General features: G+C 40.7%; 5 protein-coding genes across 10 annotated transcripts; 3 read left to right on the forward strand and 2 right to left on the reverse strand.

Annotated features, from left to right (window-relative positions):
* The first annotated feature begins 275 nt into the window (after positions 1–275).
* Positions 276–4583, forward strand: LOC21390460 (diacylglycerol O-acyltransferase 2D). 4 transcript variants are annotated; one of them, XM_024170002.1, is made up of 6 exons: positions 276–561; positions 699–1209; positions 1353–1450; positions 1557–1644; positions 2018–2129; positions 2341–2422. In XM_024170002.1, exons 1-5 carry the CDS (start codon positions 407–409, stop codon positions 2117–2119), a joined length of 954 nt encoding a protein of 317 aa, XP_024025770.1. In that variant the 5' UTR covers positions 276–406; the 3' UTR covers positions 2120–2129; positions 2341–2422. The 4 variants fall into 4 exon arrangements, with proteins under 4 accessions (XP_024025770.1, XP_024025772.1, XP_024025771.1 ...); XM_024170004.1 differs by lacking the exons at positions 2018–2129; positions 2341–2422 and adding an exon at positions 4509–4583; XM_024170003.1 differs by lacking the exons at positions 2018–2129; positions 2341–2422 and adding an exon at positions 4501–4572.
* On the reverse strand, positions 2337–4850 carry LOC21390461 (protein PIN-LIKES 3). The gene is made up of 9 exons (XM_010104929.2): positions 4468–4850; positions 4187–4266; positions 3948–4072; positions 3702–3823; positions 3318–3536; positions 3118–3210; positions 2927–3027; positions 2747–2799; positions 2337–2656 (listed from the first exon to the last, which is right to left on the reverse strand). Exons 1-9 carry the CDS (start codon positions 4606–4608, stop codon positions 2337–2339), a joined length of 1254 nt encoding a protein of 417 aa, XP_010103231.1. The 5' UTR covers positions 4609–4850.
* Positions 4851–5931: 1081 nt separating this feature from the next.
* On the forward strand, positions 5932–10369 carry LOC21390462 (AT-rich interactive domain-containing protein 3). Of its 2 annotated transcripts, none has more exons than XM_024170011.1 (13): positions 5932–6114; positions 6241–6873; positions 6977–7016; positions 7175–7227; positions 7557–7602; positions 8049–8141; positions 8355–8462; positions 8563–8614; positions 8703–8784; positions 8893–8959; positions 9060–9110; positions 9600–9692; positions 9974–10369. In XM_024170011.1, the coding sequence occupies exons 2-13, from the start codon at positions 6287–6289 to the stop codon at positions 10073–10075; spliced, it is 1374 nt and encodes a 457-aa protein (XP_024025779.1). In that variant the 5' UTR covers positions 5932–6114; positions 6241–6286; the 3' UTR covers positions 10076–10369. The 2 variants fall into 2 exon arrangements, with proteins under 2 accessions (XP_024025779.1, XP_024025780.1); XM_024170012.1 differs by having other exon boundaries at positions 6279–6873.
* A 5111-nt stretch (positions 10370–15480) lies between these two features.
* LOC112092852 lies at positions 15481–16137 on the forward strand. The gene has a single exon (XM_024170030.1). The coding sequence runs from the start codon at positions 15481–15483 to the stop codon at positions 16135–16137; it is 657 nt and encodes a 218-aa protein (XP_024025798.1).
* Positions 16138–19788: 3651 nt separating this feature from the next.
* Positions 19789–23191, reverse strand: LOC21390464 (protection of telomeres protein 1b). 2 transcript variants are annotated; one of them, XM_024170027.1, is made up of 10 exons: positions 22507–23191; positions 22285–22379; positions 21978–22173; positions 21785–21852; positions 21468–21556; positions 21060–21326; positions 20911–20984; positions 20639–20697; positions 20309–20458; positions 19789–20194 (listed from the first exon to the last, which is right to left on the reverse strand). In XM_024170027.1, exons 1-10 carry the CDS (start codon positions 22643–22645, stop codon positions 20012–20014), a joined length of 1320 nt encoding a protein of 439 aa, XP_024025795.1. In that variant the 5' UTR covers positions 22646–23191; the 3' UTR covers positions 19789–20011. The 2 variants fall into 2 exon arrangements, with proteins under 2 accessions (XP_024025795.1, XP_010103234.1); XM_010104932.2 differs by having other exon boundaries at positions 22285–22415.
* Between the last annotated feature and the right edge of the window lie 1646 nt (positions 23192–24837).

Below are 24837 nucleotides of genomic sequence, written 5' to 3' on the forward strand. Positions count from 1 at the left end.
CTATATTCATCCTCAAACAAAAGACATGAGAAAAGGGAATTTATTTGGGAAACCTTTTCTTTTCTACGTGTATATGTAAAACTTCCAAAAGATATGAAGGAAAAAAGAAAAGGGAAAGAGAAAAGAGAAAAGAAAAAAGAGAAAAGAAAAAAGAAAAAAGAAAAAAGGGCGACAGCTAAGCTAACACGTGAATGGTGGTGACTGCGCAGGTAGAATAAAAGAAGTTGGTCAAACCTTGGATGTTAAATGACGTATTTACCAAAGTGAATGTGAAGTTAAAAATCACCATAACCAAACAAGTCTAGAGAAGTTTGGAAGAAGAAGAAGAAGAAGAAAGATTCATCCATTCCTTTGCTTTGCTTTCCTAGGAATCTTAGATGACTGAAAACTGACAAGTTAGAAGGAGATGAGTATGAAGGTGTTCAGAGGAGGATCTTCTTATTCTTACTCATCTCTCTTAAAAACTCTGGTGGCCATCTCCATATGGCTCGGAAGCATTCACTTCAACGCCCTTCTGCTCCTCCTCTCTCTTTTCTTCCTTCCTCTTTCCTACTCTCTCCTGTGAGTTTACTTTTTTCATTGATTGCTTGTTTTGATTTTAACATTCGATTCGATTGATCGATTTCCTCAAAAAGTTTCAAACTTTTTTTTTTCTTTTTAATTGAATCTTATTATTCTTCTTCTTGTTCTACAAACAGGGTATTGGGATTGCTGGTGGTGCTTATGCTGATTCCAATCGACGAACAGAGCAAAGTCGGCCAGAGGATTTCGAGGTTCATATGCAGAAACGCCTGCAGCTACTTCCCTCTCACCCTTCACGTCGAGGACATCGATGCCTTCCTTCCCGACAGGGCCTACGTGTTCGGCTACGAGCCCCACTCGGTGCTGCCGATCGGCGTGGTGGCGCTCGCCGACCTCACCGGCTTCATGCCTCTCCCCAAGATCAAGGTGTTGGCCAGCACCGCCGTATTCTACGCGCCGTTCCTGAGGCACATCTGGACTTGGCTGGGCCTCACGCCCGCCACGAAGGCCAACTTCGTGTCCCTCCTGCGCAGCGGTTATAGCTGCATTGTGGTGCCTGGCGGCGTCCAAGAGACCTTTCTCATGGAACACGGCTCCGAGGTTGCCTTCCTCAACTCCAGAAGGGGATTCGTCCGCGTTGCCATGGAGTTGGGCCTGCCCCTCGTTCCCGTTTTCTGTTTCGGCCAGGTTGTTTCTCTTTTATTAGTGTTTCTTTTTGTATTGAACTCCCAACATTATTATGTTAATACTATTAACAGCAACAACATGTTTCAGTAACTGTTCGTAGTCTAATGTTAGCCGTTTATGATGTTTGGTTGAACTCATTCCAGTCGAATGTTTACAATTGGTGGAAGCCGAGGGGGAAGTTGTTTCTCAAGTTCTCAAGGGCTATCAAGTTCACCCCTATTTTCTTCTGGGGAATATTTGGGTAATGTGTGTGTGTGTGTGTATACATATTATTATGTTGCAAAACTCAAATGTGTCCAACAACACCAAAACACAGCTAATAGTGATAACCTATTCGTCCAATGCAGATCTCCTTTCCCCTACAGACGCCCAATGCATGTGGTGGTCGGAAAACCAATTCCACTCACCAAGAATCCGCAACCCACCACCGAAGAGGTAAATGCACTGCAAACTATCCACTATCTGCTTACAGAAAAATGAAGACTTGGAACTTACTACTTTTTTGTTCTTCTTTTTGATACTAAGATAGAATTTCATCGAAAGCAACTAGGCAAACCCCAATGAAACAAGACACAAAACGTGCAAGTTAAGTAGTAGCATATGACAAAGGCTACTCCTCCACTCTATTGCATCTCATAAAACATCACTACAACTTAGTGCTTGGACACTGTCTGCTAAATATTAATTTACTTGTATTTATTTTAGACAACAAATACAAAGCTTAAGACAGATGATAGCTAAAATCTCCAATGCCACTAGCCAACAACTTGACGCTTTTTTTCTTCTTCCGTTTAATCAAACTATTCAGGTCTCTCAAGTGCATGCTCAGTTTGTTGAACAACTTCAGCAGCTCTTCGAAAAACACAAAACCCGACTTGGCTATGCCGATCTTCAGTTGAAAGTCCTCTGAGTAGATCGATGTACGATCAACTAAATTTATTTTCTTTGTTATAGTTAAGAGGAATAAAACACTAATACTAACAAAAGCTTCCAGAAAGATTCTTGGCAGATATCCATGTTCTCTAGGTTCAGAGGAATAATAGACTTGCTAATAAAAGCTTCCAGCTAAATTTTCGGTAGATATTTTTGTTTAGCAGTGTAAACAAAATCATGAATGAATGATGATATCAGGTGACGAGCCACATGAAGAAGGTCGACCAGAGAGTAAGGGAGAGTGATGCAAAAGCGTAGGTCCAGAGCATTATAACAGAACACTCACTCTCCCCTGCTCCAAACAATTGGGTGATTGTGCCAATGTTCATCGCTGGAGGGAGTGCGTACTGCAGATGCAGAACAAACTCATAGAGCGGATCCTTCAACCGCAACTGCAGTGCCCCATAGTGTTTTGCAGCTGTCACAATTGCAACGCCTATCGCAGGCTGCACCACGTACCGAACTCCTATAATTCCGCAGATCACCCTCGCCAAACTGCCAGACCTTTTCAACCCTGCACAACCACAACTAATTATTATTGGCCTAAACCTATAGACAAAAGTGTGGCATCAAATAGTAAAAGGGGAGTCTCTAACTTCATCACCTTTAAGAAGGTTTGCTCCCATTATCAGGGCCACCGTTGGGATGGCTGCGTCACTGCTAGCACACAAAGATTCAAATAAAAAAAAAAAAAAAAAAAAAGACTAAGAAGTGCGCATCATTTTGAAATTAAGATGAAGATCTCTCAAACACCAAACTTTAGGACAAATTTTATCTTGTTTACCTCACCAAGGAAGCTGCATCATAGAGCACAAGAAGAGGGGCACCGTCATCAACTATCAATTTCCGGGTTTGGGGTACCATGCCTACGATAAACCCGACAACCTATTACAAAGAAACGATTAGAAGCTTTTATTTCTAAACTCTCCTGTCTCAGAGTAAGACATGGAATCTGAGCTAGCTGCAAGCACATACCGCTCCTACAGTTGAAGGCGCGAATAACGCCCTCAAATTGATGTCGCTTGACAACGTTGTTAAGTAGTGCTTTATCTGATTACAGATTGGCACCTGCCACACACAACACTAATCACAAATTCATAATAGCACCCTAAATTCACGTTTTGAAACTAAAATGTTTTCCTTGTGTATAGAAAAGGAGGTCTGTGCCATCATACCTTACTCTCCCCCTTGTATTTTGCATGGCATGCGTGGTCCGCAGACACAGAGTTGTCCTTTCCAAGAACCAGTGCTTCTGAGTTTGAAAAATTACCATCTACCAAGTCTGATGTTCCTTTAGTAGGTCTTGTGCCGCGTTTTGGGTCATCTGCGTTGCCCATACTTGAGGAAATTCGGACAATGTTGTAAACATAAGACCATAAGGAAATGGCTCCAATCTGATGTATACATTGAATAAGGGAAAAAACAAACAAACATACAAACACTCATTAGTATCTCATTGTCAGACAAGCTAAATCAGCCAATCCATATAGATACACAGAATGGTTGCATTTGATAGTAAGAGAACTGCCACAGAGGAGAAAATGGTAAGAGTAACATACGGCCATGGAAAGAGAAGCATAGGTCATTCCAGAGGAATGGCAAAGATGAGGTGCTCCAAATGGACTACCTCTCTCTCTGCATACTGCTAAGATTATTACTATTGGCAGATTTCCCAAATTTCCTGTTCATCATAACAGTCATAATCATCTTCATCTCCTAATTACAGATAATTTCTAACTCTTAAATCTTAATCATATATATATATATATGTGTGTGTATATGTATATACGTATATATATACGTACCTGCTGAGCAGCAGCCTAGAACGAGGCCTTTGAGATGTTGGGGAGGCTTTGTGATTTTGACAACCAACCATCCTAACCCAGATCCTATCACAAACGTACTCATGATATTCACTGGCATGAACCACCTACATTATGCACACACACACATGCATATACAATGAATTGCAACTAAGAAAAAAAGGGTAGAAAAAACTAATTAAAAGTGAATACGAAAGAATATAATATATCAATATACTCACAATGAAATAATCCTTTCAAGAGTAATGGTTTTGGCCAGGTTGCTGCTCACAAATGCTGGATTGAACACGAAAAATACTAGCTGGCCGCACAAACACACACACATTGACATGTACAATTTTAAGACTTCATGACGATGTGGTATATATACATATTGGATAATGTATGTGTCATTTCGTACGTACGTGCATCGACATTGATCAACATGTACGCACGATATTCATGATGTTTTTTATATATATGCTATATATATATATATATATGTATATATGTATAAACTTACTGAATTCAAACGCTTGCGTGCATTGTCACCAAGAATATCAGAGGCGGTGAAAGCGAGAAATGAGCCAAGCGCAGTTAATATGAGCAGTTTCAACACTGGGATTGAAGCAACCAAGAACAGATCAATCAGCCCACCTGCCATTTATATATGTATATTGTATATACGTCTGTTCTTCTCCAAAGTAAAATTATGCCCCTAGCTAAGCTAAAACGTATCAATTAAAGCTCCAAATTGGAGTTGTTTAACTATGTTCTGAAGAAAATATAATTCAAATGATAATAGACAGAGACTTAAATATATGTATGATGCATGGTTGAAGTTGAAGAATGAAGATCAATTATATAGACGATATTAGTTACATGTATGTATCTATATATGGTCTCCTTCCTGTTAGCTTCCTATTTTAACTTGATTCATTTACATTGTTAACATTATTATAGATCAGTCCAACCCCAAAACTAATTTCTATTCATCGCCTACGGCACCTCCCGCCCCCTACTTAAAAACCAAACACTACAAAACAAAATTATTGAGTTTGAAAGAAGCCAACTCTTTTTTTTTTTTTTTCTTTTTTTTAAGAACAATAAATGGAATTGAATTTGGTGCAGTGCCTTAAATGACAAGTTAGGTGAAAGAAAGAAAATTATTGAGTTACCGTCTTCTATATAATATATTGCAACACGTTGACATGGAATTTGTGGCTCTAGCCTTGTTATTTCTCAGATTGTTTGCTGATTATCCGTCACACTAAACTTGGATCTATGTTTTATTATTATTGTTTAAAAATTCTGCCTACCAAATATTTTTAAGATGACAAAAATGTATGTGAGATAGAGAGAGAGAGAGGGACGGGGCGGGTCTCAACCTATTATTTGGTTTGAACTTTGAAGGAAGAGAAGAGTAAAAAGAGAGATAGAAGGTCGAGAACCCACCGTATTATCCTTTCATTAATAGAAGGCTCATGCAATTTATCGTTTAAAGTTGGACAATATCTATCATTTTAATTCTCTATCTTCTCTCATATTAAACAATATAAAAGATTACTATAATCTACTTTATCTTTTCGACTCTCTTCTCTCCTATCAATTCTTCCTACTCTCCATTCCTCCTACCAAATAAAGTCTCATGTGTATAAGTGGCTCCAACGAATATAAATAATTTGAATTTGTCAGTTTGGGGACTCAGAAATCAAGATTTGTTAAGTTGGGGATGCAAGTGACAAATTTCAAAAACTTTGGGACTGGAGTCGTTATAAAAATAACAATAAAATAATATAAAAATAATTAAACCGAGGAGAGCGGCCGACGACGTCGTTTGGGGTAGTCCCTTGCACACCCGACACCCGACCCGAGAATGCCGACGTTTCCGATGAGTGAGTGATGAAGCCGAACATGGCATGAAAATTGAAATGCGTCAAATGTAATTTTTTTACCAATCTCTTTTCTTTTCCAATATTTTCACACTTTTCATTTTTTTCCTGTATTATTATTATTATTATTATTATTCCAGAAAAAACAGAAAAGGGGGGGATTTGTACACTGGCAATCGTGAAGGAATTTTGTTTCTGTAGAGATTGAAGGAAACAAAAAATAAAGGGGATTAGGGTTTCAGAAGATTGGTTGGTTGGCTCAATTCTCGGCAATCCAGGTAGGTTATGTTCTCCTTCTGCTTCGTTTTTTTTTTCCCCCAAAAAAAAAAACGACGAAAGATTCCATCTTTATTCGATGTTATCAATTGACTCTTTATTTACATGCTCCGATGATGAAATTACAGCTTCAAGCTTGAATCTTTTGTTTTTCTTAAACGAGTAGAAAGTATAATGAGTGGTTCCAAGGAAAATGACGACGCTCCAGTCGCCGTTTCGGATACCCAGATACTGAAAGTGGAACAAAAAGAAGAAGAAGAAGAAGAAGAAGAAGACGAGGCTCAAATTGGAAATCCCCCTCCGGCTGAGACTACTGAAACTGAAGCAGCAGCTACTACTGCTGCTGCTGCAACTGCAATTATTGAGGATAAGGACAAGGATAAGAATAAAACATCCTCAAAGGAGGAAGATTCCAAGAAGCCACATTCTAATTCTAATTCTGTTTCTGTCTCTGTCGATCACAAAACCACCATTGCTACTGCTACAACTACTGGTAGTCGTGTTGATGCCAAAACTGAAGCTTCTGAGCCTCCGAATCCCAATTCTCAAGCCCAGACTCAGAATGATAATGGCAACGGAATTCCAACCTCAAAGGACCAGTTTTTCATAGACGACAACTACCTCGTGTACGAAGAAGGGAGCGAATCGGGGGCGGAAGAAGACCAATCCAACTTCATGAAGGAGCTTGAGCTTTTCTTCAAAGAGAGAAGCCTGGAATTCAAGCCCCCCAAGTTTTACGGAGAGGGCCTCAATTGCCTTAAGTCAGTAATTCCACTTGTATTTTGTAGTTTCAATAATTGTGCCTTAGTACATGCGGTAATGAATTGTCTGTCTGAATGTGTAATCCATTTTCTTGTCGGGCAGGCTTTGGAGGGCTGTCACTAGATTGGGTGGCTACGACAAGGTATGCTTTGCATTTTCCCGCTTATTTGTATTTTCCATGATGCAACATTTCTGCCTGTATTTACATGTTTACGATTTTAAGTGCATTACCCCCTTTTCACAAGTCTCTTATTTTCTCCATAAGCTAAAGCTACATAATTGCCTTCCATTTATTGATAGGTGACTTCATGTAAGTTGTGGCGGCAAGTGGGAGAGTCCTTCAAACCCCCAAAGTAAGATATAATAGATAAACTCGATTTTACTCTTGTGGCTGTTTTTAACGGTATCGGCAACTTGTGCTTTTCTTATTCAATGCAGATTAGTTTCATTGTCATACGAGTAAGTAGGTAAAGGCACAACTTTGTAAATTCTATATGTTTCCATGGTGTTGTAGTTGATGAATCCTATACGCACCCACGGTAGTAAGTAGTAAGTCACAACTTTGTGATGTCTTGATGTGTCCTCCTCTCTTTTTATAACAAAAATCACGACTTTTTCATGTGTTGATGTGAGATTATGTCGCTGTTCATAAATGGTTTCCTGTTTTTGATTTTTTGTGCAGGACATGCACTACGGTTTCTTGGACATTTCGAGGTTTCTATGAGAAGGTGTGTTTAGATTGCTATTGATTTGATATGTATGATTATGTTTCTTATTGCAAGTGCTTGTTAATATACTATGCCTTAATGATACATTGCTCGAGATATGCTATGATAGCTTAGTCTAACATATAAGGTTCATCTTACTGAAATATCCAGATGTGATCTTATCTAATGCCGTGTGTACATTCAAAACCTTGATCTCTTGGTGGTGACTTGTGACTTTTATCTAGCCTGCTGTGACTTGAATTTCTTTTAGACAGGCGCATGCATAATGAGTCCATTTTGTCAGTCCTTCTTTTTAATATTATTTTTTGTCTCTCTTTTTAACCCCCATTTTAACCTCACTCTGATAAAATATAGCACTACTTAGTCTGATTCATGCTACCTGATTATTTGAGGTTGTATTGATATTTACTTGGTTCTGTGTGGTGTTTCTATTTGTACACTTTTAGGCACTCCTGGATTATGAAAGACATAAAACACGTGGTGGTGAACTTAGTGTGCCTGTTTCTTCCCATGCAGAGCCTAGTAATGTTGATACTCAGGTAATTCTAACTTGATTTTTGATTTTCTAGGAGTACTTAGTTGATGATGATGATGTAGTTCAATGATGTTTTCCAAGCAAAGATTTCTTAACCTGAATCAAGCACGGACTCACCCATTTCTAATGCTCGATCGCTTCGAGTTTTCCTTTTGCCTCATCTCTTTATCGCTCATGCTAGTATTCATGAAGTGTTTTCATTCTGTCACTTTATCAGGCTTCGGGATCGGGTAGAGCACGTAGGGACGCAGCGGCGCGTGCTATGCAGGGTTGGCACTCGCAGAGACTTCTTGGTAATGGTGAAGTCAGTGACCCCATTATTAAGGTGTGCTGAAGATTTTAGTTATTGCACACATTTCTTTCCATGACCTGTTTTGTTTGTCGTGCATAAGATTACATGTGATGCATTTGCCAAATTTCTTTAGGATAAAAATTCCATCTCCATGCAGAAGCGTGAAAAACAACTCAAAAATATAGGTATGGCCTCCCTGTAGAACGAATATCCTTAAGATTGTCCTGTTGCAGCTGGCAAAAATTTCTCAACTACAAATCTTTTCTAAATTAGCACCAGGTTTGCTCAAACGTAAGAAGCAACCTTACACGGACCATGCAGTAAAGGCGACACGTACTAAAGCATCCAAGACACAGTTAAGGATCATGATACATGTTATTTCATGATTGAGAATCTCTGTTGACTTCACTAGAGAGGTTGGAATTTGATTTACTCACTTTTATGACTGTGTCTGCATGGATAGGTTGGACACTGCAGTGGTTGATGTTGGACCTCCAGCTGAATGGGTGAAGATCAATGTGCAAAGAACTGTAAGTTTCCAAATGCGTGTTTGGATATACAAGAATGTGGAGTTACTCTAGTTTTCAAGGTTTAAAAAATTAACAAGTACGAGAAATGTCATGTTTACAGAAAGATTGCTACGAGGTATATGCTTTAGTTCCGGGACTTCTACGTGAGGAGGTAAGTAGATACGTTAATGAACTGTTGTTTTCTTTCTTCTTAGCTCTTGACCGTTGTTGAATTCTTTAGAAAATTGATCTTCTGTTCCATAGGTGCAATATAAGCAAGTTTCCCTGTCAAGCAAACTCAGCACGTTTATAAAGAATTAATTTATCAGTTAGATGCAGCCACTTAGGTTGCCAAAGAATTAATTTATCAGGTTGCCAAAGAATTAATTTATCAGTTAGATGCAGCCACTTAGGTTGCCTAAGTAACTTTGATGAGTTGAAACTCTGCCCTGAATAATTGTCCAGATTGATGTACTCCGAACACTTGGACCCTTTTGAGTAGTATCTGCTTATGCATGAACTTTGTAAAATAGTGAACACTGAATAGAATAAGAAAAGGTCTGCCTTTTGTTTAAACTGCATCGAATGTTCCATGGCCTCTCTTCATGCTTTTAAGACATCATCATGTTTCTTACCTTGCTCTATGGTGATCAAACCTCAGGTGCGTGTGCAATCTGATCCAGCTGGACGGCTGGTTATAAGTGGTGAACCCGAGCAGCCCGATAACCCGTGGGGCGTCACACCTTTCAAGAAGGTATTTTTTTTAATTATCATTTTATTTTTTCTTCTTTTGGGATTGTGCGTTTTGCTTTTTGGGGTATTGGGAAAATACAAATTTTAGAGAACACCAAATGCAACTAGTCGTTCATAAGAAACCAACTGTGGGTAAAGACTTTTTAAAGCTTCGTGGTTGGTTTGTTTCAATCATCGATGATCAAATTACATCTGCCAATTGTTTGTTTGTTCCGTTGCTAAAAATAGAATTATTGTAGTGGTATTCTGTTTGCATGTTGAGTTTGGTTTTGGTGTTGGCAGGTTGTGAGCCTGCCATCAAGAATTGATCCACACCAGACATCAGCAGTTGTCACTCTGCATGGGCAGTTGTTTGTTCGCGTTCCGTTCGAGCAGTCGGAGTAAGAGCATTTGAGGGTCTGCATCTGCACATGCATCATCCTCCCCACTCTTGTTTCCTTTCTTTTTTTTATTTTTTTTTTTATTTTTATAAATTCGCTCTCTTCTTGTAATCCCCAAATAGTCAAGTAGAAATAGGAGTTTGAGCGTATGTTTCTGTGGTAATCCATAAGTAGTTAGGCCTAACAGTGCTACAGTTGAATTATGTATGTGTTGAACATTTCAATTTAGTTTTTGAACCTGTGTGATTTGTACATTATTATTTTGTACTAGAGATTAGAGATGAATGGATGATGCTAACAAACAAGTGCTGGGAATTGGAAATTCCAAAACACGTTTTGTTTGGACCATTTGATATTTTAGATTTTTTTTTTTTTTAAAGTAAAAGTAAAAGTCAAAGCGAGAAGCCATGGTGTTCTGGTCAACTACCTAAAGTATGGCTGATTAAATCTTACTTGCTATTTGGACATGTCCTTTTTCTGCCACATCTCTCTCTCTCTTGAAGCTTTTCTGAAGTTGTTGTTTCTCAGGAAATTTATATGGAGTTGACGCATGTGATGGCAGAGAAATCATAGAAAAATTACTAAAGTTGGCTTTGCTCCATTTTATGAACTCCTCCTTTTATTCCAAAAAGCCAATCGCTTTCATTAGTCTGTAATTTAGATGCTGAGCAAAGTATGCATCTTTCGTATTAGTTTAGTTAAAAGGGTATGATTACAAGCAGTTTGGATGTGTCCCGCCCAGAGCATTACTTTCACTCTCTGCCTGCCCCATTCCACAGTTGGTTTGTATTGAAACTCGCGAGTTTGTATTGTCTTACCGGAAAGAGAAGCACGTGTAGAATTTGCTCCTCATCTTCTGCTTTTGTTTTTATTTCTACTTGTTGAATCATATTCATACGATCATATGATTATGCATCTTTCTTTTGTTTCAGCTGGATCTCTGTTTGCCAATCTCACAAATGCAAATCTCACATAAATCATAATTGACCAGTGTTTGTTGTCTCCACAGGCACATCAACTCAACTTGGTCTAATAATTTGGCTGCTTTAGACGTCACCTAATTTGAAAAACAAAACAAAACAACCACATTTCCTTTTCCATTTGTATTTTTTTTTTCTTGCTTTTGTCTGGTTTATTTTCCTTCCGAGATGGTCCCATCCTGTCCCCTCGATGGGGCCCCACGGCTGCAATCATACCAAAGTATTTGGCCTTACTATTAGTTTTATATCACATGATGTTTAAACAAATGCAGATGCCGGTTGTAAGACACCTCCCCTCTAATAGTGTCTCTGTGTGTGTATATGTTATATAAGCCAGCCGTTATATATAATTGTTGAGTAGCGCACAATAATCAGAAACACCGTCCAGAGTTGGGAAACTCCCACAGATTCCCACCTTTAAACACTCATATATATATATATATATATGCCTTCTGCCTCTTTCCGCGTCAATAGAAAAGAAAAGGAAAGAAAAGAGAGAGAGGAGAATGCGCTTCAAATTGGTCATATTTTTGGTAAGATTTTAAAGTAATCTTTCCTTCTTTGTGCATAGTAGTAGGAACAAGAAAGGTAAAATGAGTATGGGAGAGATGAAATACAAAAGGGTGATGATGATAGGGAATGGGAGGAACATGATGGTGAGATGGCAGCATCAGCTGCCGCAGCCGCAGCCGCCGCCGCAGGGGAAGGCCAGGAGGCGAGGGAACCGAGTAGCAGAGGAATAAGACTCAACCTCAAGAGGTTTTTGGTGTCGAGTCTACGCCCGCGAATGTTGAGGCTTTTGAGAGTGTTGAGCAGATGGCGAGTCAAGGCCCTGCAAGCGCTGAGGAGCCTCAACTTCGACACAAGAAGATCAAACAGCCACAACAACAGCATTAGGCACAGACACAGACATAGCACTAGGCGTAGTCGGAGTAGGAGTCGTCTTGTGGCGTCGGATCACGTCTACTCCACCTGCGACCGCGTCAGCCTCACATCCCTCGACCGCTCCAACTCTTTTTATGCCGAGGCCATTGCCGATTGCTTGGACTTCATCAAGCGCTCTTCCATTTCTCTTGATGGCCACGATCATCATCACAACTATAACATGCCCAGTACTACTTATGATTAATTTACATACTTATAAATACTTATTTACTAAACCCCGCTTTTTTTATTTTTTTATATTTCATCATCGCTGTGCGTCTTCTCTAGCCGTACAGGAACCAGACAAGTCTGATGAATTGCTCATGACAGATCCATTTTTTGTTTGTTTTTTTTTTTTTTTTTTTTTTTTCGGTTACTCATGAGAGACAAAAAAAAGTCTTTCAAGTTGTTGTGTATGAAGTATTGGTCAATGGCTAGATTTTTCGCGAGGGGTGACAAATGTTGGGAAGGTTCGTAGTAGGTATGAAATTAGCATGAATGCAGAAATTCAATATTCAATAGTTTGTTTGTGATAATTAACAACCTAACGCGCTTGTATTATCTTGACTAATCAAAGCATTAACCAAACATAAAGCAAATGACTGTTGAATTTTATTTTTGGAATTGTTAATTTGTGTCTAAATTCTATACCATGAAAATTCAAATTTTGATTTCTCTCCATCACATGATGTGATATTATATATAAATGCAAGCAATTTTAATGCGATATCTCTCTCTTTTGGCCAGTAAAGATTGACATGAATGATCTACTAAACCCTTTCTTGAAAACACCAACATTGAAATTTATGAGATAAGAGGTGCAATATTTTCAAAGATACCAATGTCCAATGGGACCCAATGGGAAAGGGTTAAAGAATCGAGGAAAGCCAAGGTGTGAAATGATTAACACCCTTAAGTAATGATGTTGATTGATTGTTTATTTGTTTCTTACTTCCACTAATTGCTGCTCCTCATTTCCGCTAATCAATTCACATTAATATTTTATCATCGTTGATAACCCATTTGATATTTGGTACGAGCTAATCAATGGGTCACAAGTAGGCCAATGACGAGAGTGGATCAAATAGCACAGAAGATCAAATGAACATTATTTGTCTACTTTTTTCATGACACATTCTATACTTGTGTCACTAGCCTCTGCTATGGTAGGTAGAGCAAGCATGGTCATCAACAAACTCATTATTTATGTTTGATTTGTTAATGAAGAGTTGATACCACAGAAGCTTGATCAACAAAACTAAACAGCCACCTGTATAGTGGTCTTATTTAATCTAGAACTTCCTGTTACACTACGATGAAGGAATCGATCGTTCCTTTGACTGACAAGCGCGGTATCCCAATTGAGAGTCGGTCGTTGACGTCAAAAAAAAGGTCGTACCTAGGATGCCCTCAAGACAGCGAGGATTCGTGCAGGAGGATACGCGTCGAGGACTCCACTTGAGTTGTGAGGGTCACGACGTTGAGAGAGCAGCCCAATCCAATCCAAATCAAATCCTGTCAACTCGAGAAAAGATACACAGTACCAACTGCCAAAGTTCAGGTCAGGAAATCAGGTAACTGGTAAGGGTGGTTAGCCTGACCTTGAAGCTGAAATCATGGAAACGCAACAGCCAAATCCCAGAATTTAGGGATAGAAGATGATCTCCTCAGGGAATGTAGATGAGGTCTCTCATATGTACAAAGCCTATAAATAGAGCCATGAGAATTCATTAAGTTTTTTACGCACTATTTTGCTACTCCTAGAAAGCTTGTAATCAGGCAAGTATTAGTGCATCCACAAGTAGACTAGGCAAAAAATTATTGCCAAACCACTATAAATTTATGTCTTATTTATACTTTCCTGCAACGATAATCCTCTGTTAATCCATGTGAGATTACTGTGAGTATTCTCAGAGTGTTAATCTTTAGTTGACAAAAATTAACCATCAACAATTGGCGCTAGAAGGAGGGCAATAAACCCAGGAATCAAATCCAGCAGTAAGCAGTGAACATGGCTCCGAGAAAGACTCACAGCATGACGGCAACCCAGAAAAGCCAGGTGGGCCAGAATCTTATCGTCGGAGGAAGGAATCCGACGAATCTGCCTAACGGCGGACAGGAACAAGCAGGAGTACAACCCAACCGCAGGAGACCCCCCAGACTGCCTTGACCAGCTCCAAAGGCAAGTCGAAACACTCGCTGTAACCGTAGAGAGGATGGTTACAGCCCTCGTTGAACGGGACCAAAGGCCAAATTTGATGCCGTCGTTGGAGGATGCGCCGATGAACCTAGCGAACGCCGCCGTCAGGAACCAAGTGATTGGTGACTAACGTGGTGACGCTGAAGGGGTCGGTGACAGTGGGGCTAAACACCTCTGCCCAGCCAAGTCGAATAGGTTTGTGGGGAGCAGGTAATAAGCTACCAGGAGGAGAGCCCAAGAGAGGGCTGCGGCCCAGACATCGAATAACAGAAAAGTGCCTCCTCGATCGCAAGAGAACGTGAACCAGAGAAACGGTGTTCCAGTAGAATCTTCATCCGTACGCGGAGGAGACCTGAAGGAGTAGTTGAACTCTCGACGCGATCGAAATGTGCAATAGACCAAGGAAGAAGAGCTCGCGGCCGAGAATAAGGCTCTGGCCGAGAAGATGGCCACACTAGAAAAGCAAATATGGAGTCGACTAAACAACTTTGAGCAAGTAGTGGGAAAGGTGGTCGAGGCCGTAAATGTCGACGTCAAGTTGCACACGTCCCATGATCACCTATTCACAGAGAACATCATTCAGGTGCCGCTACCCAATAAGTATAAGACGCCCCCTATTCTGTTATATGATGGAAGGAGTGATCCGGACGACCACCTGGAGGTCCATACAGGGCACATGGTCCTTCATGGGTACCCCGAGGAGGTAATGTGCTGGGCGTTCAGAAATCATCTTTCTGATTTCGCCAGGAGATGGTTTAGGTCCTTAAAACCAAACTCCATTACCAGCTGGGATGACTTGAAGAACGCCTTCTTGACTCAGTTCATAGGTATCAAAAAGTGCATCACACTCAAGTAAAACCTTTCAATGGTGTATCAGGGACCAAACAAGTCCCTAAAAGATTGGATAATCTGATTTGGAAAACAGGTGGTTGCCACCGAGGGGATCTCCGACGAGGTGGCTTTGATGGAGGCCCTGTCAAGCATGAAGAAGGACATCTCGTACAGCACAGACCTCGACCAGAGGCCACCACAGACCTACCAAGAATTCATGACGATGGCACATGGATTCATTAATGCAGAGGAGGCCAAAAAGGCCTTAAAGAGTAAGGCGGTTGTCCCCACCAAAAAAGAAGTAGGACAATCGAGCCATCAAAACAACAGCAAGAAGTGTCGAGGTAATCCTCAGGTGCAAACGGAGCAAAAGTATAATCCAGCCCCAAACAATAAGAGTAACAACGCCTCGACAGGGCAGGGGGTACCAAGCGACCCAAGCCACAAAAATATGACACCTACACCCCTTTAACCATGGGGATCGAGGACGTTTATCACGAGATTAGTCACCTCCAAGTACTGCGTCGCCCACCACCGCTCAAGTCTGACCCAGCGCATAGAAACCAAAGCAAGTATTACAGGTTTTACAGCGAGAGCGGACACACGACCACCGAATGTTTTGATTTGAGAGATGAAGTCGAAAGGCTGACCCGGGAAGGGAGGCTCAATGAATACCGAGCTGACCGACGGGGCAACAACAATCAGCAGAACAATGACCGACGGGAGGATCAAAGGCAAGACAATCCACCCGAACTTGTCGGTGTGATAAATACGATCTTTGGAGGGCCATATATTGACGGTACCTCTCGCCGCGCACAGGAGTACGCAAGAGAGGCAAAGGACATGAGTGTGTCCGGTAGAGAAGTGAAGGCCGCGAGATATGAAGAGGCTGAGATAACATTTTCAGATGCGGACGCAAACGGAGTGCATTTCCCTCAAAATGATGCTCTAGTCGTGGAGGCCATGATCAGTAACCACACGGTCTGTCCCATCCTGGTTAACAACGGCAGCTCAGTAGACATTCTGTACGCCGATTGCCTCGACAAGATGAGAATTCCCCGAACAAGACTGCAGAATATACACAACCCCTATACGGCTTCACCGGGGATATTGTCATCCCTGAGGGGATAATAGAACTACCAATGATAATTGGTGACCGACCACATACCTTGACGGTCATGTTAAAATTCTTGGTGGTGAAGGGAGGTGACCAGTATAATGCAGTCATAGGGCGGCCACCGCTGAGAGCATTGAAGGCAATCACATCGATCTATCATCAAGTGATGAAATTTCCAACCCCCAAAAGGATTGAAAAAATCAAAGGAAACCAGTATGAGTCGAGGCTCACATACTCAAAGACGGCCCGCCATTACGCTGAGTCGGGGTAGGCGAGAAGAGAGATGAGGATGGTGGTGACTGGAGCAAAGGAATTCCATCTAGATCCAAAACTCTCGGGCGAAGAGACAGGAACGAGACTGGTCGAAGAATTGATCGAGGTACCCATTGATGAAAATGAGCCGACAAGAAAGCTGAGAGTGGGCTCAGAACTTAAAGAGCAGAGCCGGGAAGGACTGATAGAATTCCTCATAAGCAACCCCGACGTGTTTGCTTGGACTCACGAAGATATGGAGGGGATAAGCCCAGACATAATATGTCACATGCTAAACATAGACGAGAAATGTCCCCCTAAAAGGCAGAAGCGTTGACCTATGAATGTCGAGAGGTATGAAGCTCTACGGGAGGAGGTCAACAAATTGATAAGAAACAACTTCATCCGGGAAGTTCTGTATCCCGGGTGGGTTTCAAATCTCGTATTAGTGTTAAAGCCTAGTAGCAAATGGCGAACCTGTGTCGACTTCAGCCACCTAACGAGGCATGTCCCAAGGACAGCTTTCTGCTCCCAAGGATAGATCAACTGGCGACGCCACAACGGGGCATAAACTCTTAAGCTTTATGGAAGCGTATTCTGGCTATAACCAGATACCAATGTTTCACCGCGACGAAGAACACACAACAGTCATCACTAACAGGGGCTTGTATTGTTACAAGGTCATGCCCTTTGGCCTCAAAAATGCTGGAGCAACCTATCAATGCCTGGTCAACATGATGTTTGCAAAACATATAGGGAAATCAATGGAGGTGTATGTAGATGATATGCTGGTAAAGAGCAAGGAGTACGAGTACCATGTAAGGGACCTCAAGAGAATGTTTGATGTCATACGAATGTATAGAATGAAGCTGAATCCCCTTAAGTGTGCATTCGGGGTCAACTCGGGAAAATTCTTAAGTTTTATGGTGAGCAGTCGAGGAATTGAGGCTAATCTAGAGAAAATACAGGCACTCATCGACATGAAATCAGCAAGAAAACCAAAAGAGGTCTAGAAACTAACGGGCTGTGTGGCAGCACTCAACAGATTCATCTCAAAATCTACAGATAAATGCATATTGTTTTTTGATACCCTGAGAGGAAGCAAGCCATTCCAATAGACAGAGGAGTGCGAACACGCGTTCTGATAATTAAAGGAACATCTTGGGAAACCACCTCTACTGTCCATACCTATGGCCGGAGAAGTGTTGAGCCTGTATCTGGCGGTTTCAGAACACGCCGTTAGTTTGGTGTTGATCCGTGAAGATAAGAAGGTGCAGATGCCAGTGTACTACACTAGGCGCCTCCTCGATGCAGAGACAAGATATCCGCAGATGAAAAAGCTCGTCCTTGCATTAGTGGTGACGTCGAGAAAGCTATGCCACTATTTTCAGGCCCATAGCATACAAGTCTTGACAAACCATCCTCTCAGGCAGGTATTGTAAAAGCTCGACGCTTCTGGAAGACTCCTTAAATGGTTCATAGAGCTTAGCCAGTTCGACATTGACTACAAGCCACGGATTGCCTTCAAGGGCCAAGCCCTGGCCGACTTTGTGGCATGCTCTGGAAATAAATATAGAAGGGGTCGAGTTAGTGCTTAATGGTCGAGAGGTCAGAAACAAAGTTCGAGAAGAAACATAAGCATGATCAGATCAGAAAGGCCCTAGAGTCTAGGATTAACAACATTAAATTCCCATGGACACGGAGATGGGAAAAAACTCATGCAAGGGTCCCTAGAACCCAGAAACAAGCCTAAGGACCCCCAGTAAAAGCGACTGAGCCCAAATGGACAATGCCACATGGACTCAGGCCCAAGTTCACGATCGACAACACCAAGTAAGTGCATTTTTTCTCCTTAACAAATTGCTTTTTGCAGGCATTAGTTCTAGAATCACGTAGAAGAAGCAACGAGACCGAAAACAACTTACTAGTTCTTGAGGAGGCCTGAAAACTTGGAGACGGGGGTGAACAACACACAGAGAAAGTACACGGAAACCGAAGTCGGAGAAAGGAACTTCTAGTGGAAATCCGGCAGAGTAACGGCGGCCTGTAAATGAACAGCCATAAAAGTGCTCCGGGGGGGTATATATACTCGGAGTGGGAGCCTAGATGTCCCAGGGAAATCTAAAGGACTCCAGATCTAGACCGTTGAATTCGATCCGCCTCCATCCAACGGTGAATCCGAAGAGGCGCGATCTAACGGTCGGGAAAAGAGCAGAGGAGGTGAATTTGATCGAATGGCTGCAACTCATCCCCCGACTGTCACGTGGCACCAGAGTATGGGAGACGTGACTCTTGACGCGATCGACAAGACTGATCCACTGCCCGAGAAACTCGCTGCAATGATGACACTGTACCGACAAGCAACCGCCACTATCTGCAGGGAAGAGATTGCAACGTGATACACTCAACGCTGCATAGCCTGAAACATCGCAACGCGGTATTCCAATCTAGGGGTAGTTGTTACACCACGGGTTCCTTTGACTGACAAGCGCCGAGGTATCCCAATTGAGAGTCGGTCGCTGACGTCGAGGAAAAGGTCATACCTAGGATGCTCTCAAGACGACGAGGATTCGTGCAGGACGATACGCGTTGAGGACTGCGCCTGAGTTGTGAGGGTCACGACGTCAAGAGAGCAGCCCGATCTAATCCAAATAAAATCCTGTCAACTCGAGAAAAGATACATTGTACCAACTGTCAAGGTTCAGGTCAGGAAATCAGGTAACTAGTAAGGGTGGTTAGCTTGACCTGGAAGCTAAAATCATAGAAATGCAACTATCAAATCTCAAAATTTAGAGATAGAATATGATCTCCTCGGGAAATGTAGAGGATGTCTCTCATATGTACAAGACCTATAAATAAAACCATGAGAATTCATTAAGTTTTTTACACACTATTTTACTACTCCTGGAAAGCTTGTAATCAGCCAAGCATTAGTACATCCACAAGTGGACTAGGCAAAGAATTATTATCGAACCACTATAAATTTCTGTCTTCTTTATACTTTCATGCAACAATAATCTTCTGTTAACCTGTGTAAGATTACTGTGAGTGTTCTCGGAGTGTTAATCTTTAGTTGACTAAAATTAACCGTCAACACTTCCTATGATTTATGATTCTGTCGATCAGCCGAATGCTAAAAAGCTTCTGATTTCTTTCATGAAACACTCAATCTTTCATGAAACACTCAAACGGCAGTGTCGTCATACCTTGAGTTGTAGCCGAGCGCATAGAGCATCACTAATGGGCCTTATTAAAAAATCAGAAGGAAGCTGTAGGAGATCACTTCAACAAACTCCGGCTTCATCTGCAAAGGCGAACTAAAGCACGTCCTGCTCAAGTGAGCTTCCATCCACAACTGTTGGACCCAAAAACTTCTCCAACTTGTATATGACGCACAAATTCAGAAATAAAATAAAGTATGGTCTCTAGTAATTTACACTATATTTCCTTTTCATAAGTTAGCTACTTCAATAAGCTATAATGTATCTTGAGTAACAAACTTAGAAACGGCATAAGCTATACAAAATGCATCACTAAAAAGGACGGCCATATGAACACATTAGAAGGCCTCGCATATATCCTACTGTATAGACAAAAAAGACCAATATAACAATTTTTCAAGAACCTCTCATCTAACTATGACGCTACAAGTTTCGTATGACACATTGAATAAAACCTACTAGCATCCAACTTTATGCAACACTGAATCCAAGGAGGATTTCTGTGAGGATTTGTATTTTCTTCTGATGATATTCCTAACAATTCGTCCATCTTCCTTCTTTTGAAAGTGTCCGAGGAAATATCCTCAAAAAACATACCCTGCAACAGCATCAACAACTTGACATCAATCTAATGGTAGTGGAAATGAAACCCTCTAGTTTCACAGTTAAATCTCTTTTACTTCTTTGTATAAGAAGTTATTTGAAGCATTACACCATCGTGGCCATTTAAGGAGGCATGGATTCTCGCTGTTGGATCGTCTAGGGTCAGAATGATCCCATTCCTACCATCAAAGCAAAATTTCTCCACATCGAAGGGAGAAACTGCTACCACCCGAACAACACATCTCACAGTAATTTCATCCTACAAAAATATGAGTTAAAGGATTAAACTTCTATGTCTTGCCCTCCAAAGTGATTTGGGGCTGACATGTCTAAGTCGTATTTATAAAGAAAAAAAGTTCTATCAGTTCCTTGACCATCTATTCTATATCCAAAATCAAATAAAGGTAAAAGAATCGGGAAACCACTAATTGTTCAATACCTCTGCTTGAGTAATGAGATCCATCAGTGTAGCAAACGGAAAACTAGAGGAATCTATCACTGAAAAGAAACAGAGGACAACAATATGTAATCAACAGATACATATATGCATATCTTTTTTTTTTTTTTTGGTTGATTTATATGGTGTCAAGTCATATTCATATAAACAAGCGGGAAACAATTAAAGGAAAAAAAAAAAGTAGTGGATAACAATAAGATGTTGTAGCGCCAGAACAAAAATGTTAAATATATATAGAATACTCTATGGATTACCGGTTAAAGCCGGGAGAGGATTACTCCAGAAAGGCAAACGACCCTCTTTTCCCAATCCACGTTCATCCATTGCCCTGAGAAAATCAAACAATAAGACAACAAAATAATCTATAGCAATTGAAACAAATTGACATGACAAAGAATGTGACCTTTTACATTCTAGGACAGTAGGCTCATTGTCAGGAAGGAACATGAGCTTAGTGGTGGGAAGCAATCTCCCGAGCCACAAACCAGAATGAGTTTCATACGTCATGTTACGAATCTTCACCCATTGACCCATTCCTTGAGCGTGCATGCTAATATCCACATGAGCCCTCACTCTTAACACAGATCCAACACATGGGAATTTGCGGAGGGTTGACACATTTAGGAGGCAGGGTGCGGGTTCAAGCAGAAGTGGGTCATCTTCCGCAAGGCTGACATACAATAGAAGCAACATTGTTACTCAACTTACAAGAGTTAATTTTCCCACAGAAACGTCATGAGAGATGAGACTGTAATGAAGTACATGAATGGAAATTTGAAAATGGCATAAGCAAGGAAAATAACGCGTATACTTGGATTCCAGGTGCAAGGGAGGGGCATCAGTTCCATCCCAAACAAAAAGCATCCAGTCCTCGGCGCCAACATTTTCAATATGTACAACCTTTTTTGTGCATAAATAAATAAAGAGGAAAAACGTAAATGAATAGCGTGGAAAAGGATAAACAAAACGAACAGTGAACTTAGGGTCCGTTTAGTTCGCTGATTCGAGTTTTTAATTCGAGTTGAGATGTGATTTTATGTGAGAGTTTTTTACTGTAGCAAAACTCGAATTCTAAACTCGAATCAGCGAAATGAACGAGTTATCCATGGAGGTCAGTTGGATGCTCACCTGACATAGGAGATCAAAATACTCGCTTCTTCCGAGATCTTTCAACGAAATAAGGTATTCATTCTTCTCTATGAAATAAAATAGCACAAAGAGAGAGAGAGTTCATCTCCATTTCAAACTTAAATCACTTGTTTGTTTGGTTTTTTCAACAAGTATTGGGAATGCAGCAGAAGTAGAGAAGAGCGTAGCGTACCAACAACGAGTTGATAGTGGAGGCTAAAATCGAAGATGCTTTGAATGTGAGTGGTGTCAATGGAATGGATATCGAATCCGGGAGAAGCTTGATAAGGAGTGGTGCAGTTGTTGGCGTTAGCTTTGGGATCAAACAGAGCAAATGATGAATACTTCTTGTTGTACACAGCATAGACATCGTTCCCATGTTTCTTAATCTACAGAAAACATTTTTTTTACAAAAGAAGAAGATACCTATTAAGTGAAAGAAAATGAAAAACGAGAATTACCACCCAAAAAAAGAAAAAGAAGAAAAGAAAAGGAGGAACCTGGATATGGGTGAGGAGAAGGAGGGGATTGGAGGAGCGAATACGAGGAAGATGGTGGATGGAGTTGGTGAAGACGTGAGCTTTCAACTTGGAGCCTAAAGCGTCCACGAATGTGAGCGTCAGCACATAATCTGATAAAAATCACAAATGATCACTTGTACGTCTTTATCTTCACATAAGAAAAATCCCAAAAATTCTAGGTTAGGTTAAATTGGCACTGACCGGAGCCGTGACTCTTTCTAGGAAAGGAAAACTCGATGACGAGGCCACCCAAATTGAAGAGAGTGGGGGTGCGAGACATTTCGGACGCCGCCAAGGCTTCTCTTATGGTGGTTATACGCCCCTCGTTCCTCATCGCCATCCTCCTCCTCTCTTCCTCTTTTATTCTCTTCTTCCTTCTTCCTTCTTCCTTCTTTCTTCTTTCTTCTACCAGTCAGTCAGTGTACTCTCGAAATGAAATGGCAGTGCCCTGCCTGTCTCTACGCCTAACTCCACGGAAATTTGATTATTATCCTTACTGATTACTGAAACTGAAACCTCAGCATTTATTTCTCTCCTCTCTCTCTCTCTTGATTATTATACTGAAACTGAAACCTCAGCATTTATTTGTCTTCTCTCTCTCTCTCTCTTTTTAAATTAAAAAAAAAAAAAAAAACAGTCGGACCTTCGTGCAAGTAGAGATAATTATACGACAAAATTGTATGGGCCAAACCTCTCTCTGTCTCGCACATTCTCATGTCTTTTGATCTGTGTCTCAACTTCTCTCTCCCTTTCCTCTTTCTCCCTCTTCTCCAAAGGCAGCATCGAACCTTCGTGCATGTTGCTGCCGATGCTCTCCCTTGCGCAACCTCCGAGCCTCCTTTGCCGTCGCTGTTTGAGCATTTGTAACAAAGAAAGAACAGAAGAATATGATTGAATTACTTTTTTAGTGTATATTATTAAAGAATAATGTACAAAATATATAGTCATATACAAGGAATCAATTGCTGCATTTTTTAAGACTAATAAACCGTCATCTATCTATAGTGAAATTTGACGCATACTAACTTAGGAAAGTCAACTAAGAAAATCAATTACATATATTACAATAATATTTCTTAATACTCCGTCTCAAGTTGGAGAGTGAATATTGTGAAGTCCTAACTTATTACACTAGCGTCACAAATTGATCTTTTCTCAAGGTTTTTGTAAATATATCTGCTAGTTGGAAGCGTGTGGGTACATATAAAGGACTAATCATTTCAGCTTGTAATTTTTCTCAAACTATATGACAATTTATTTCAATGTGTGTTTGTACGCTCATGGAAAACGAGGTTAGCTGCAATGTATAAAGCTGCTTGATCATCACAGAACAATGGTGTAGGAACTATTAGTGAAACTTTTAAGTCTTGTAAACTATAGAGCAACCAAGTCAACTCTAAACACGTGTTTGACATAGCTCGATATTCGGCATCTGCTGATGATCTAGAAACATTGGTTTGTTTCTTGAATTTCCATGAGATGAGTGAATTCTCAAGGAAGATGCAATATCCTGTAACCGATCTCCTTGTCGCACGACAACCTCCCCAATCTGAATCACAAAAAGCTGTTAACGTGAGATTTTTGGGTGAAGGTAACAATAAGCCTTGACCAGGAGTACCCTTGACATACTTGAGAATTCGTATGGCTGCATCCCAATGTGGTTTCTGAGGCTCTTGCATGATATGACTCAATGTTTGAATTGAATAGACTATATATGGTCTCGTGACAGTGAGATAAATTAGTCTTCCAACCAATCTTCTATATTTAGTCGGATCATTCAGCAATGCTCCATCTGTGGGAATTAGTTTCAAATTTTGTTCCATTGGGAATTTGTCTGGACGTGCACCTATAAGTCCTGAACCTTGCAAAATATCTAGTGCATATTTTCTTTGAGACATGAAGATACCTTTCTTGGAACGGGAAAATTCAATCCCTAAAAAATATTTCAAGTCTCCGAGATCTTTGATGTGAAACGCTTGAGAAGAAATTCCTTGAGATGCTTCATTTCTTGAAGATTGTTGCTTGTTAGAAGATGTCATCAACATAGATGAGAACTGCAATAAATGAAGTACCTTGAGCCTTTGTGAAGAGGGAATAATCAACTTTTGACTGTTGATAACCAGCCTTTTGAATAGTATCTGAGAAGGTAGAAAACCAGTTCCTTGAGGCCTGTTTTAGCCCATAGAGGGACTTGTTAAGCCGACATACAATTTTCTCCGCCTGTCAGCAAAGTCCAGGTGGAGGCTTCATATATACGACTGAATTGATCCAATTTTGATCCATGAATCCAATTATGTTCTTGGCTGTGAGAGCATGAATCATTGCTTTACTCCATGATGGATAATTGGCTCTGTTTAATTTTTGCTAGAACGAGCATATGTCCAGGTTGGTCAGAATGATGAACAAAGTATGGGTTTGATGGATCCATACCAGTATTAGTGTTACTGGTGTTCGAGTATTTTGAAAGGAATTTTTCTGATGGTGTTTGGCTTTCTTTTGACATTGTGTTTGCAGGAATGATATGACAATTTT

This window comes from Morus notabilis, unplaced genomic scaffold, assembly GCF_000414095.1.
Source record: "Morus notabilis unplaced genomic scaffold, ASM41409v2 Scaffold341, whole genome shotgun sequence".
Taxonomy (NCBI): domain Eukaryota; kingdom Viridiplantae; phylum Streptophyta; class Magnoliopsida; order Rosales; family Moraceae; genus Morus; species Morus notabilis.